Source organism: Mobula birostris, chromosome 12 (genome assembly GCF_030028105.1).
Source record: "Mobula birostris isolate sMobBir1 chromosome 12, sMobBir1.hap1, whole genome shotgun sequence".
NCBI classification, from domain to species: domain Eukaryota; kingdom Metazoa; phylum Chordata; class Chondrichthyes; order Myliobatiformes; family Myliobatidae; genus Mobula; species Mobula birostris.
The window spans coordinates 77,130,407-77,144,924 of NC_092381.1; the positions used below are offsets into that span (position 1 = coordinate 77,130,407).

Sequence of the window (14,518 nt, forward strand, 5' to 3'; positions counted from 1 at the left end):
CTCCATCACAAATTCTTCCTTTTTTTCCAAAGGGTGACTGATGCCTTTATTGCCTCCGTTCACAGTTTGAGGGCATATTTGGAAAGGGCAGTATTTAGTATTCGTTCTAATTGCTCTCTGGAAAGTGGTGATGAACTGCCCCCTGGAACAGCTGCAGCCCCAGTGATAAAAGATGTCTCTGCACATCTGATAAGTAATTCCAGAACTTTGAACCAGCTCTGATAAGAAATAGGGATTTATTTTCAAGTCACTGAGCAGCTTGTAGGGAAATGTTAACAAAATGACAAGTTGCTGCAGTGCGTTTAGCAGACAACGCAGACAGATTGGAGAAAGGTGTGAAAACAGCAGTGTTGTCATGGGTGACTTTAACTGTGAAGCACAGTCCAAGCCAACGGGGGCAGTGGGAGAGGGGTAAGTGTTTAGAAGTGTTTACACAGTGCCAGTCGAGCAGGCTGCTTAGTTCTGTTTAGATCCATGAGAGTTATTGGAACTGCAATCAAAAACAAATGCTGAGTGCTCCATCTTACCCCCCTTATCACTGATGTTGATAGAAAGATTAGGAAGAGCCAGGTGGCGAATCATTTGCCTCAGGATGCAGAGTGCCTGACATTCTTGCAGCCACAGTATTTAGAAAGTCAAGATATTGATGACACTCTCCCAGCCCAGATGTTAATGGTGGAGACTACGTTGTTGCATCTTAAGGGGAAATATTTAGCTCTCTCATGTTGGAGACAATCATTGTTTTGTACATCTTGCTTGTTGCTTCTTAACCCATGTCAGAACATTCTCAATTTCCTGCTTACATTCAGACATGGACAGCTTCATTGTCTGTGGAATTGCAATTAAAATCCAATGTCCCCTTTCCTGACTTTGGGAAGGTCAATGTTGAAGCAGCTGAGTTTAACCGATTTACATATTTGTTACATTGAACGATGAATCATAGCGTATTTTGTACATATTTAACAAGTTGAATTGGAAAAGCTGCTTCTATCAGATGCTATGATTTAAAGTAAACAAGTAGCATAAGAACAAAATGAAGGATAAGTGTGAGCACTGTCTGCCCGTCCTTTGATCGCTCTGCTACCGGAGAGGGGAGAGCCTGCCACTGTGGCCGGGGAGTGTTGCTCAGGTTTTCTGTGCTTTGGATGTTGACTTGAACTATAGGCTTTTGTTTCAGTCTTATCCTGTGTTTTTCATCCGATCATTCTCGTTTTTTTGTGTGGGGAGGGGGATTCAATGTGCTAGTTTCATTTTGTTTGTTTTTTTGTATGGGAGGAGGGATTTAGGGTTTAATGTGCCTGTTCTATTTTTGTTTGTTTGTTGTGAGGGGCGGAGGGATTTTGGGGGTTGATGATCGGGCTACCTTTCTTTTCTTTCTTGATTTCAGGGCTAGCCAGAGAAGAAGAATTTCAGAGTTGTATACTTTGATAATAAATGAACCTTTGAACTGTTGAACACTTGGACCAAACACATTATTACACAATTTTGCTGACAATTCTGACAGTTATCAGAATTTTTTCCTATGAAACGCCAGACAGATTGTATGAAAAGAAGCAATTTAATGCATATTTAATTTTATTTCTCTCTTAGTTTTGATTTTAGAGAATTATTGTTCTATGTAAAATTGCTACTTTCCATCTATGAAAATGCAACAGGCAGTATACACATTAATGAATTTGCTGTCATAATTTTCTTTATTCTTGACATGGTGATGATCTTCTTTCCAGATTTAATATATCTGTTTGCAATTTTATTCTCGCTAATTGCCACATGACTGAGTTGGTAAGTTTTATGAAGGTTCCTGCCTGTATTGATGATAATTTAGTTGTGATGAGCTGTCTAAATGTAGAACAATCTGGAAAGTCTTGAACTTAAAATGCTTCTTTCTCTGCTTCCACATGCTGCCTCCAAAAATCTACTTCAACTCTAAACGTTTCTCTCCCTCTACCATCACCACCAATCAGTCTACCCCGCCCACACAACTTTTAGTACCAAATTGATCAGAGTATGCTAATTCATTTTCTGTGTCACTTACAGGCTTCCAGTGAATCCTAATGGGCAGGTACACCTTGTAAATTTCTCCTCGGTACAGTTGCCTCCATTGTAACAGGTCCAATTATGCTTCTCATCATGGCAAAATGTAACAGATAATCTAAGGTATCTATGACAAAAGGAAATTAATTCTATATTAATTATTGACTATAAAAAGGCTAGATAAACATCTTGGTACAGTTATATGTCAAGTGTTCTAATATTTTTTTGTCCCTCATGTGTTTGTGCGTTCACGTTTGAAATGTTGACATCCAAGAATTCAAAATTTTTTACTCTATCTTTGCAGCAGTAAGTTGTGTCAAACTTCCCAGCAATGTTCCCCCTAATTTGTAATGACCAGTGTGCACAAAAATCTTGTGCAGTGCAATTTTTTGCCCAGTGACAACAATATCTGCGTACTGAATTTTATATATAGAGGTATTCATTTTAACGGCTAGCAAAACACTGTCAATAGGAAGTTTCACTGCCTCTGGGTTTGATGATTTTTGCTCTCATTCACCTGCATTCTCACAAAACATATGTAGCAGATCTGTACTGTGTTACGAAGGATTTTCTTGCCAGAGTTTTTGCATACCATCCATATGAGTTTTGCTTGTTAAGTGACACTTTAAAAAGTCAAGTTTCCGAGTATCATCCACTTCTTCCCACTTGTAAATTCTCCAGCAACTTTTGCATCACAATACATACAGGTAACACAAGTTTTTGTATTGTACATCAACATTTCTCATAGAACAGATTTTGGTGTAACAATTTCTACTGTTTCATTAAACACATCCACTTAAAAAAAACTAGCAGTTCTTTTGCACTTGACGCACTTTGCTTCTTTGGAATTCAACATGGTGAATCAATAATTTCTTCAATAAAAACAGTATAAATAAGCCAGTTCTAAAATCTGCAGACAAATCATTGCAATCTCCACATTGTCAACACTGTCCGCATCAGAAACCGGAAAAGGAAATATGATTGTGTATGATCGTGAAATATACTTAACATGCCAATGAGGTAGAGGGTGACAATCTTTCATGTACAGTTTAATTTCCTTTGTGTGCTAGTAGAAAAGATGTGTGTGTACGCACATGTGCACATCTTAGAGGGAACATTGCTTCCCAGGGTAAGATACAGTCCTCCCTGCAGGCAGGGTCAAGTGGGACGCATCACTTCTGCAGTTGAATCATGCCACTTGTACAGAGAGTGGGTTTTCTAGTTAAAGCACAATGTTGAACAGTGCAAAGTTCATCACAGAATCATGCAGCAGCAAAGGCTGTATTTTATGGTTTTCTTCTATTCGCTTTTCCATTTAATTTCCTAATACCAAAATGACAAACGTAGCTCGAACTCTGTTCCAACTTGCAAGATTTTATTTTGTGCACCTTCCAGTGCACTGTTCAACTTCAGCCATGACAACAGTTCTGCTGCTCCAATTTCTATTTTTCATGTTCTTTAGGAAATTAATAATATCAAATTTCTGCTTTCAAATTTTAAGTTGATTTAGTTTGTCAAAAACTTCGAGTGATACTAGGTGAAGGAATAGGATATTTTTTACCATTTGCTCTCAGTCTTAAAATTTACTTTGAACTTTGGATAGACTAACCACAGTTGGATCCCATATGGATCACATCATGGGCCTTTGACTCTCTGTGATTTTAAGCTACACTGTGTAAAACAACCTTTGCTGTGTTCACCAACATGCTTTAATCACAACTTAATAATGCAACATCTTTATATGTTCCTGACCAATTCCTATTTTCTGATCATTACTGGGTAAAACTCACAAATGATGCAAGATTAGGTCACCTGTGCACAATAGACTTAAGCTTGAGCTTCATGAAACATCTTATAAGACTTTAAGATATAGGAGGAGAATTTGGTCATTTTGCCCATTGAGTCTGCTGTGCTATTTCATCATGGCTGATCCATTTTCCCTTTCAGGTCCAATCTCACTCCTTCTCCCTGTATCCCTTCGTATCCTGACTAATCAAGAATCTTCAACCTCTCTTTTAAATATACCCAATGACTTGGCCTCCACAGCCACCCGTGGGAACAAATTCCACAGGTTCACCATTCTATGGCCAGAGGAATTCCTCCTCATCTCTATAATAAATGAACCTCCCTCTATTCTTAGGCTGTGCCCTCTGTCTTAAGACTCCTCCACCTAGGAAACATCCTCTCCAAATCTAATCTGTTGTGGCCTTTCAACATTCGACATATATTGGGCAACAAGCAAGGACAAAACAATAAAGGAAAGCTATCGTGTCATCTACCATGGTTAGATTCAAATGCAATACAGGTCGACCTTCAGTAACCTGGCACGACTGGGACCTGAGGAGTGCCGGATTAGTGAAAATGCCGAATTACAGAAGGATCACATTAAGCATAATTGGTGCAGGATCGTTGAAGGAACCGAATTACAGGTAGTCGGATTAGTGAAGGTCGACTGTATACAGTTACTGAGGCTATTTTTAAAATTATTTCCAGGAAACACAATACACATTCAATATCTGTGAGGCTTTAAATTTTGTTGGAATTTGAAGTCTAGGGCATTTTAAAATAAATTATCTTTTTTTTTCATAGTAGTCATAGTCATAGTCATACTTTATTGATCCCGGGGAAATTGGTTTTCATTACAGTTGCACCATAAATAACTAAATAGTAATAAAACCATAAATAATTAAATAGTAATATGTAAATTATGCCAGGAAATAAGTCCAGGACCAGCCTATCGGCTCAGGGTGTCTGACCCTCCAAGGGAGGAGTTGTAAATTTTGATGGCCACAGGCAGGAATGACTTCCTATGACGCTCTGTGTTGCATCTCGGTGGAATGAGTCTCTGGCTGAATGTACTCCTGTGCCCACCCAGTACATTATGTAGTGGATGGGAGACATTGTCCAAGATGGCATGCAACTTGGACAGCATCCTCTTTTCAGACACCACCGTCAGAGAGTCCAGTTCCATCCCCACAACATCACTGGACTTACGAATGAGCTTGTTGATGCTGCTGGTGTCTGCTACCCTCAGCCTGCTGCCCCAGCACACCACAGCAAACATGATCGCACTGGCCACTACAGACTCGTAGAACATCCTCAGCATCGTCCAGCAGATGTTAAAGGACCTCAGTCTCCTCAGGAAATAGAGATGGCTCTGACCCTTCTTGTAGACAGCCTCCGTGTTCTTTGACCAGCCCAGTTTATTGTCAATTCGTATCCCCAGGTATTTGTAATCTTCCACCATGTCCACACTGATCCCCTGGATGGAAACAGGGGTCGCCAGTACCTTAGCTCTCCTCAGGTCTACCACCAGCTCCTTAGCCTTTTTCACATTAAGCTGCAGATAATTCTGCTCACACCATGTGACAAAGTTTCCTACCGTAGCCCTGTACTCAGCCTCATCTCCCTTGCTGATGCATCCAACTATGGCAGAGTCATCAGAAAACTTTTGAAGATGACAAGACTCTGTGCAGTAGTTGAAGTCCGAGGTATAAATGGTGAAGAGAAAGGGAGCCCCAGTGCTGCTGATCACTCTGTCGGACACACAGTGTTGCAAGCACACATACTGTGGTCTGCCAGTCAGGTAATCAAGAATCCATGACACCAGGAAAGAATCACCTGCATCGCTGTCAGCTTCTCCCTCAGCAGAGCAGGGCAGATGGTGTTGAATGCACTGGAGAAGTCAAAAAACATGACTCCACAGTGCTCGCTGGCTTGTCCAGTTGGGCGTAGACACGGTTCAGCGGGTAGACGATGGCATCCTCATCTCCTAGTTGGGGCTGGTAGGCGAACTGGAGGGGATCTAAGTGTGGTCTGACCATAGGCCAGAGCAGCTCCAGAACAAGTCTCTCCAGGGTCTTCATGATGTGGGAGGTCAATGCCACTGGTCTGTAGTCATTGAGGCCACTGGGGTGCGGCGTCTTCGGCATAGGGACGAGGAAGGACATCTTCCACAGCACAGGAACCCTCCGGAGTCTCAGGCTCAGGTTGAAGGCATGGCGAAGTACTCCACATAGCTGAGGGGCACAGGCTTTGAGCACCCTGGTACTGACACCATCTGGTCCTGCAACCTTGCTTGGGTTGAGACGTTTCAGCTGTCTTCTCACCTGTTCAGCTGTGAAGCCCACCGTGGTAGTTTCGTGTGGGGAAGGGGTATAGTCATGAGAGCAGGGTGGGGGACTGTGAGGAGGGGTAGGAGGGGAGAGTGGAATATGTGTTGGTTGGGGGCTGACAACAGATGACTCATATGGGGGATGGGCAGGGGCCACAATGTCAAATCTGTTAAAGAACAGGTTAAGTTTCTTTGGCCTTGTCCACACTGCCTTCAGCTCCTCTGTTGCTAGTGTGCCGGAACCCAGTGATGGTCCTCATCCCACTCCAGACCTCTCTCATGTTGTTCTGCTGGAGTTTCCACTCAAGCTTCCTCCTGTAGCTGTCTTTAGCCTCCCTGACCTTGGCTTTCAGGTCCCCTTTTTATTAAAAAAGAAATAATGTAAAGAACAAGAATGGATCAATCAGTGATGTGGTGGGTGTGTATTTTACATTACTTCCTTATGGAGATGATTGGACTCAAACCAAAAACTATAGACAGTTAAGAACTAAGTTAACTATCTTCTGAAATTCAGCACTTTCCATTGAAGTTTAACGAGAACTAAATTACTCTAAAGTAGCTGGAAGCCTTGTGGATTTGAGGATTACTTCCCATTCTAATGGTGACAGCAGAATAATATCTTAACTGGGAGCTAAGTGAAGAAGGCACCATGGTTTCTGTAGCAGGATAGGACAATGCAGGACCAAAGACACTCAAAAATTTCTCTCTTTTTTTCCCCACAATAATGTCCTGAAACCATCTACTCCACCACCGATGTGGAAGGAACCAAAAGTTGCCAATCTTAATTTGTACTCTGAGCTATCTTCATCTCAGATGGGACCTGGCAATAAGCATCATTTAAATGAATACTGTTTCTCATAGAAAAATATAGGTTGTTTCCATGAGAAAGAGTATTCATTTAAATGATGCTTATTCAGATTTTAAGATAAATCTTTCCCACTCTGAATTAAAAGTAACCTTAGTATTGCTTAGCAAGGGGCATGAAAAAGATTATTCGAAACAATTCTAAGCAAAGTTTAAAGCAGTATTCATTGCACGATCTGCCTTTAGCTGACAGAGACCTGAAAAATCTAAAAATTATTTAAATTATCTTAAAATCTAAATTAACCCTGTAGAGTTACTTTGAAGTCTTTTACACAATTATTGCTAATGCTGTAAGACAATAATCCACAGGCTATTGGGCGTATTGAGTCTGGTCCACAACTCCATCATGGCTGACTTATTATCCCTTTCAACCCCATTCTCCTACCTTCTCCCTGTAACCTTTGATGCCCTTACTCATCACAAACCTATCAACCCTCTACCTTAAATATACACAGTGACTTGGCTCTACAGCCATCTGTCGCTTTCTGAATTTGCTCCATTGGTTCACCTGGATTTCTCTGAGAGACAACAAAGGGTCCCATGGTGCTGTACAATCTGATAATTCTTTACATTTGTCAGTTGCCTAATTTACTTTCACAGTGAATTTTGCATTTTAGATTTTCAACTATCCAGTGTAAAGACATGCAATAGCAAAACCGTGCAAGTTGCATTATTTGGTTCTTGATTCGTCATGGGTTTGTCAGTAGCCTCAAGTAATGGTTGTATTATGTAAAATAAAGAGATAGTCATGGGTTTCAGGTCCCAGTTCATTTGTAGACAGTATTGTTAGGCTTTTTTGTGTAAAAAGATATGTTAGAGAGAGCCTCTATTGTGAAACAAATATCATTGGGACATCTGAAATAAACTGTTGAAACTCATACCCTGTGATGAATGAAGGAAAATTACAACACAGAGAAATGTTTTTCATTGGATACATAGCCCTCCAAAGATGGTCCAACTTCTGATATATTACAGATATAGAGAGAATCTGACAATAGAGCTGATTATTAAAATTTGGTTACGCTCAAAGAGTTGTTTATAAAGAGTGAGCAATCTGAGTAAAGAGGCAGACCGACCTTGTGCCAAGGACGGGCTGTACCGGTCTCAATTATGTTAACAAATCCTTTGACCATCATTTACAATTCAGGTATCGGCATGAGATCTCGCAATACCTGTTCCATCCAGAAATCTGCTGGTGGTGTGGCCTCGTTCCAATAGCATTTTACTGAGAAGGCATGTGCCTTGCAAGTATGAGCAGGTTTTCTATCAGGAAAATAACACCTTACAGGACAATTACAAATGTTTGTAAATATTTATGGTGTACAAGTCAGTCTTTGTCCCATTGAGCCCATTTGTGTCTTTTCAGTCCCATTTCCCTGCTCTTTCGCTGGAGCACTTTAATTCACTTTCCCTCAAACACCTATTCAATTATCTTTTGAATGTTCTGGTTCTATGTTCATTGCCCTTACGGACAATGAGTTCCAGTATATCACTTATTTCTGCATAAGAAGTCTTTTCCTCACATCTGTCTCCATCATATACCAATCCTTTTGCTTTTTGTTGATGACGCCCAGTCAACCAAGCATCATTTAATAATGGATATGGATTCCCTCCATTTACCCTATTTAGACCTGTCATGACCTCGGCCAATCAATCAGAATTGGGTTTAATGTCACTGGTATTTGTCATGAAATTTGTTGTTTTTGTGGTAGCAATACAACGCAACATATAATAATAAAAAAACTATACGTTGCAATAAGATCAAAAAAATTAAATTATATAAGTGGTGCAAAAAGAGAGCAAAAATAAAGAGGTAGTTTACATGAGTTCATCTGACCATTCAGAAATCTGATGGCAGAGAGGAAGAAGCTGTTCCGAAGGCACTGAGTGTGTGTCTTCAGGTTCCTGTACCTCCCCCTGTGATGGTAGCAATGAGAAGAGGGCAGGATCTCAGACCTGGAATATTAACTTGATCTCTCTCTCCACAGATGCTGCCTGAGTTCTTCTCGCCTTTTCTTTTGGAGGACCAGCATCTACAATTTTACAATTTTCTTTTTGATTTTTTCTTGTAGGTTTGTAATGGACAATAAGGTGATCATCATGCCTTCAGTCGCTCCATATTTTTGATGTTACTACTGTATTCATGCACCGGAACAGTTTATAAAAAGGCCAGGACTTGGAGTATGTGCCTTATTGAATCGCTGTCCTGTAATAAATTATCAATTGAGCAAATGATGTAGTGAGTTAAGAAATAAGGTTATGCAAACAATATTCAAACAGGTATTGATTACTCATAACAAACAAAAAAGTGCTGCAATGTATAAGAGCAGATTGGCTTCACTTTTGTCAATTCTAATTTTACAAGTTTACTTACTGACAAAACCTTCCAGTGAAGTTACTCGGGCAACTACACGAGTAATTGTTGACTGTGTCAATGCAGGTTGCTCCATTGGCACACCTGTGCTTTTGACATCTGTCTAGGCTCACGTCACAATTATTGCCCGTGAAACCAGGTAAGCAGACACATTTGTACGCCGAGACATTGTCTGTGCAGTTGCCATGAATGCACGGACTTGACTGGCAATTGTTGATATTCACTTCACAGTTCAAGCCTGTCCAGCCTGGAGGGCAGCTACATTGATAGTAACTGACCATGTCCTCACACTTGCCATTATTTTTGCAGGGATTCGATGCACAAGTACTCTCCGTTGGGCAGCCCAGTAATATGATTTTGAAGGATGTCTGTATAAATTGTTCTTGCTGAGGTTGGATAATATGCATATTATCAATTGCAATGTATGGCAAGGAGATGCCACCAAGTTTCAGTGTGTTCAGGCAACCTTTGAAGCTGCCTCCTTTGCGTTCATCTCCGCCACCTAGGTAAATGTCCGTTCCTGCTCTCAGGAAGTTCAGGTTCCCACTGACAGTCGCACTGGTTACAATTTCTTTCCTGTCTACTTCCAGCTGCCAGCTGGAATACTGAAGCAAGGGATCACTCATGCGAAAAGTAACATCGTGCCAGAGACCGTCGCTTATCGGATTTGAGCTGCAGATACTCAGATTGCCCCAGCTGTTTCCACTTCGTATCATAAATATTAAATGGCCCTGCTGGGTGCCAACTGTGATAAAATCTTGTTCCTTTACAGCGTGGAGCACAACTGCGTTCGGTTCCCTTGTCTGGAGGCTGAAGGTAACATTGGTGAGCTGTTGCTTAATGTTGCCATTCCCTCTGAAAGTTAGTCTTTCCTCTCCTTTAAACGTGGCACTAATAAGGCCTGCAATGAAGACAAGAGGAGACAAAGTCAAAGGCTTATACTGAATGTTTCACCTTTCTTTAGAACTGAGGAGATGAACTAACCAAAAAGTGAAACATATCATTAACTTAGTTAACCACACTGCAGTTATTTCCTCAAATCAAAGAACTAGAAAGCATACTTTTGTATCTGAGTAAACTAAATAAAAATCCATTGGCAATGACCCAGCCTAACTTGTTGAGACATGTAAGTGGAAGAGGATTCAATGTTCAGAAATGCCATTTAGACTCTGGCTACTTTCAATAATATGAATTTCCTTCACTACCAATCAAGCCTCTATATAATGTGCAATCCAGACTTCTTGTGTTAACTTCGATAGCTATTGTGTAGTCAGGGACTGAGTAAAATACCCTTCAACCATGAAAGTGCAGTGCCTGGGAATCATCTATGACTAGGTTTTATTGGCAATTTTATATTCAATATCATGCTTGAAACCAATAGGCGAGCAGGAATGGAATAGCGCAAGGTCTCAATTAGAAAGAATAGTTACGCACTCAGATAAATTATTCAGAGGTTTTGGGAGATCCTTTTATAAAAGGGCAGAACCCTACTGCACTCAGACTCTTCAGCTAGCTCGCAATGGCTCAACGGAGAGAAAAAACCATACTGAACTTGTTATATAGCTGCCCATCTTATTTCTATTCTCATCCTACAGCTCAACAAAAATGTGCTGTCTTTGCCTGAAACAATGTGGGTGAGGCATTGTCTAATTGAATTTCTGTTGTGATTTTCCAGTTCTGATGAAAGATCTCAAACCTGGAATGTTAATTTCCTTTCTGTCTCCACAGATACTGACTAACCTCAAAGTTCAAAGTAAATTTATTACTAAATTATATATATGTTACCATATACAACCCTGAGATTCATTTTCTTGCGGGCATACTCAATAAATCCAATAATCATAATAGAATCAGTGAAAGACTGCACTATCAGTCAGACAATCAGCGTGCAAAAGAAAACCAACTGCAAATACAAACAGAAAAAATAAATAATAATAGTAATAAACAAATAAGCAACAGATAGAGAACATGAGATGAAGAGTCATTAAAAGTGAGTCCATAGCTTGTGGGAACAGTTCAGTGATGGGGCTGAGTGAAGTTATTCCCTCTGGTGCTTGAGGGGTATTAACTGTTCCTGAACCTGGTGGTGAGAGTCCTGAGGTTCCTGTATCTTCTTCCTAATGGCAGCAGCAAGAAGAGAGCATGACCTGGGTGGTGGGGGTCCCTGATGATGGACTACTTTGAGCATCTTTTCTTTCCAGATTTCCAGCATGGAAAGCTTAGTGTATTTGGCCATTTTTGCTTACGGCCCAGTTTCTGCTCTGCTTCCTGTGGGCATAGCTAATGGCTAAAATTGCAGCTGGACACAAGCTCATTCTGCATAGTTAAAGAAACCCTGTCCAGTTTCTGATAGAAGTCCATCTTCACTGCTCAGGAGAGCAGTCTAATGAGTCCTTAGCTCCTTCATCAGCATGTTCAACTGTTTGGATTCCTACAGTCAAACGCACAGCAAATTGCCCTTAATAATTTATGTTGCAGTATCTGTTTTTTAAGTCATTAGAACAATAAGAACAACCTTAGTGGCAATAATAATTGCAAACTTGGATTACAGTTGTAATTGTTTAATATAAAATTAGATAACTCACTGCAAATCAGCAAAGAAAATTAATTATGAATCTCATATACTGGGTTGGATGCCAAGTTTAAGTGAAATGCTGTATCTGTTTAATGTCCTTAGCACCAGTGTCTTTGGCTATGGTCAGAACTAATGTGGTTCAGCCAATCAAAAGAAGCGAGTCTTTGGGTTAAGCAAATACACTAGAGTGCTGGAAATGAGTGAAGGGTAATACCATATTCATGACAATGCTCCACCATAGGATTCCATTTTATGGATGTAATGCTGAGGCTTTGAAGCCATTTGTCAGACCACATTTGGAGTATTGTGAGTAGTTTTGGCCCCCATATCTAAGAAAATATGTGCTGACATTGGAGAGGGTCCAGAGGAGGTCCACCAGAATGGTCCTGGGAATTAAAGTGTTAACGGATGATGAATGTTTGATGGTTCTGGGCCTGTACTCACTGGAGAATGAGGAAGGATCTCATTAAAACCTATCTAATGTTGATAAGGTGGACATGGAGAGGATGTTTTCAATAGCGCAAGAGTCTTGGACCAGAGGGCACAGCCTCAAAATACAAGGGTGTCTCTTTAGAACAGTGATGAAGGGGAATTTAATTAGCCAGAGGGTGGTGAATCTATGGAATTCATTGCCATAGATGACTGTGGAGGCCAAATCATTGGATACATTTAAAGTGGAGGTTGATAAGTACTTGATTGGTAAGGCTGTCAAAGGTTAAGGAGAGAAGGCATGAGAATGAATTTGAGAGGGAAACAAATCAGCCTTAATTGAATGATGGAGCAGACTTGATGGCCTAATTCTGCTCCCATGTCTTATGGTCCATGTGATATCCAGTAGAGGACTTATGCCTGCTGGGACACTACAGTAACATTCTGGACCTGTTTTGAAGATCCCGTTCACTTCAGTGGTAATTCTAAAAAAAAACAGATTAGAAGGCCAGAGGAAGGCAAATTATTTTTAATATTAAGTAGTTCTGGTTAATGCTTTAGATTAATTTTAACTGATTTTATGTGTCTAATAGTTTTTTTATTATTTAGACCTCTAATGAACCTTATTAAATATTACTTGGAGACTGTTAGTGGTATTTAAGGAGTTCCAGTTCTGCAATTCATTTGAGGCTCATTCACCAACTGGAGTTCACAAGCCAATTCAAAGATACATAGACTAGTGGGATCAATTCTCCCATATGGCCTTGGCAAATGTTGGATGTGTTGTGACTGTAGGTTGCAATTCCCAATTTCGACAAGTTAGGAACTACAAAGGACGTGAAGGTATTGGCAATCATCTTGAATGTTGTAATGAAAATGAAGATTTGGAGGATGCAATCATCAAAAACATTGTATGAAGGTTTGTCCATTATCTGCTCTAGGTGTCTGTGCTGATATTTTTCAATTCCAGTCAATCAAAAAAGCATAGCAGTATACAGTAGCTGAATTCGTCCGTCGAAAACTATTACAAACAGTTTTATAGTACTGAAGTGGTAATGATAGTTTTCTAATTTCTTCTGTATTTCAGTTAAATACCTAATTTCTTACTTAGTTAAATGATAGCTTGTCTATTTTATAACTTTTTAAGCATTTAGAGTTCCCAAATAAAATGAATCTCAGTGTTGTATATGGTGACGTATATGTACCTTGACAATAAATTCACTTTAACCTATTCCCATGAAACCAGTAAATAGGGGCAGCTGCTTAACTAAACCAAGATGTACTGGTACCGAAGTGTCTGAATTCACTGGAACCCACTATACTCTCATACAACATGTTCCACATTTGTACCTTGCATGACTGTTTGCACAATAGGCAGTTCTAAAAACAAAGCAGCAGTTCTGGATCTTACAAAATTTGCAATCGATGTGTGAAATTCCTTCAACTTCTAGTCAATTATTAATTGGAGCAAAATACAGTATACTTACTTGAAACTTACTAATCTTGTTGGCAATAAGCATCCATAATATGATGTGCTATTATATACTAACAAGCATCATGAATGAGCCCATGGCATTAAATTTTGGAGCATTTCAGTTCTGTAACCAAAGTATTTTCATTGTTGTAGATAGCTTTGCAACAACCTATTATTTTAAAAATATCCTATCAAGAAAGCTAACAAGGAATCTAAAAAATCAATAAATCCTGGTGTCACAGCAGTGTAGAAATGCTTCAGACTTATCAGGATATCTGACAACAAGAACAAGATTTCTCAAAGTTAATCTTCCGGCTTGACGAGAATACACATTATTAATTTAATTTTATCTACTTGTTATAGCACATGCTGTATTTAGAGTTCCCAAATATATTAATTCTGATTAACAGCTTTTTAACATCTGATTAACTGAAAGAAATGTCAGTTTTATACTGTTATTTTACTGTAATCTAGCTCACCTAATTAGAAGGTCGCGTGAGAAGACACAGCTTTGAGAGGTAAGTTTCCGATGTGATGGAGTTTCTAGTGGTAGTTATAAAATTGTATATATTAAATTTATTTACTGACATTGTGGTTTAATTCAACATTACCTAAAGCTATAAAATTTGAAAGTGTGCAATTACCTCGCATTTT

At 39.7% G+C, this 14,518-nt stretch overlaps 1 protein-coding gene across 1 annotated transcript in view; it reads right to left on the reverse strand.

Annotated features, from left to right (window-relative positions):
• The window catches only part of crb1 (crumbs cell polarity complex component 1), a 155,254-nt gene that overhangs the window by 40,256 nt on the left and 100,480 nt on the right, over positions 1 to 14,518 (reverse strand). Inside the window, exons 9-10 of the mRNA XM_072274555.1 lie at positions 9,387 to 10,287; positions 2,036 to 2,161 (exon numbers count right to left, since the gene is read on the reverse strand). Coding sequence (XP_072130656.1) covers positions 2,036 to 2,161; positions 9,387 to 10,287 — 1,027 coding nt within the window. The remainder of the gene's footprint in view (positions 1 to 2,035; positions 2,162 to 9,386; positions 10,288 to 14,518) is intronic.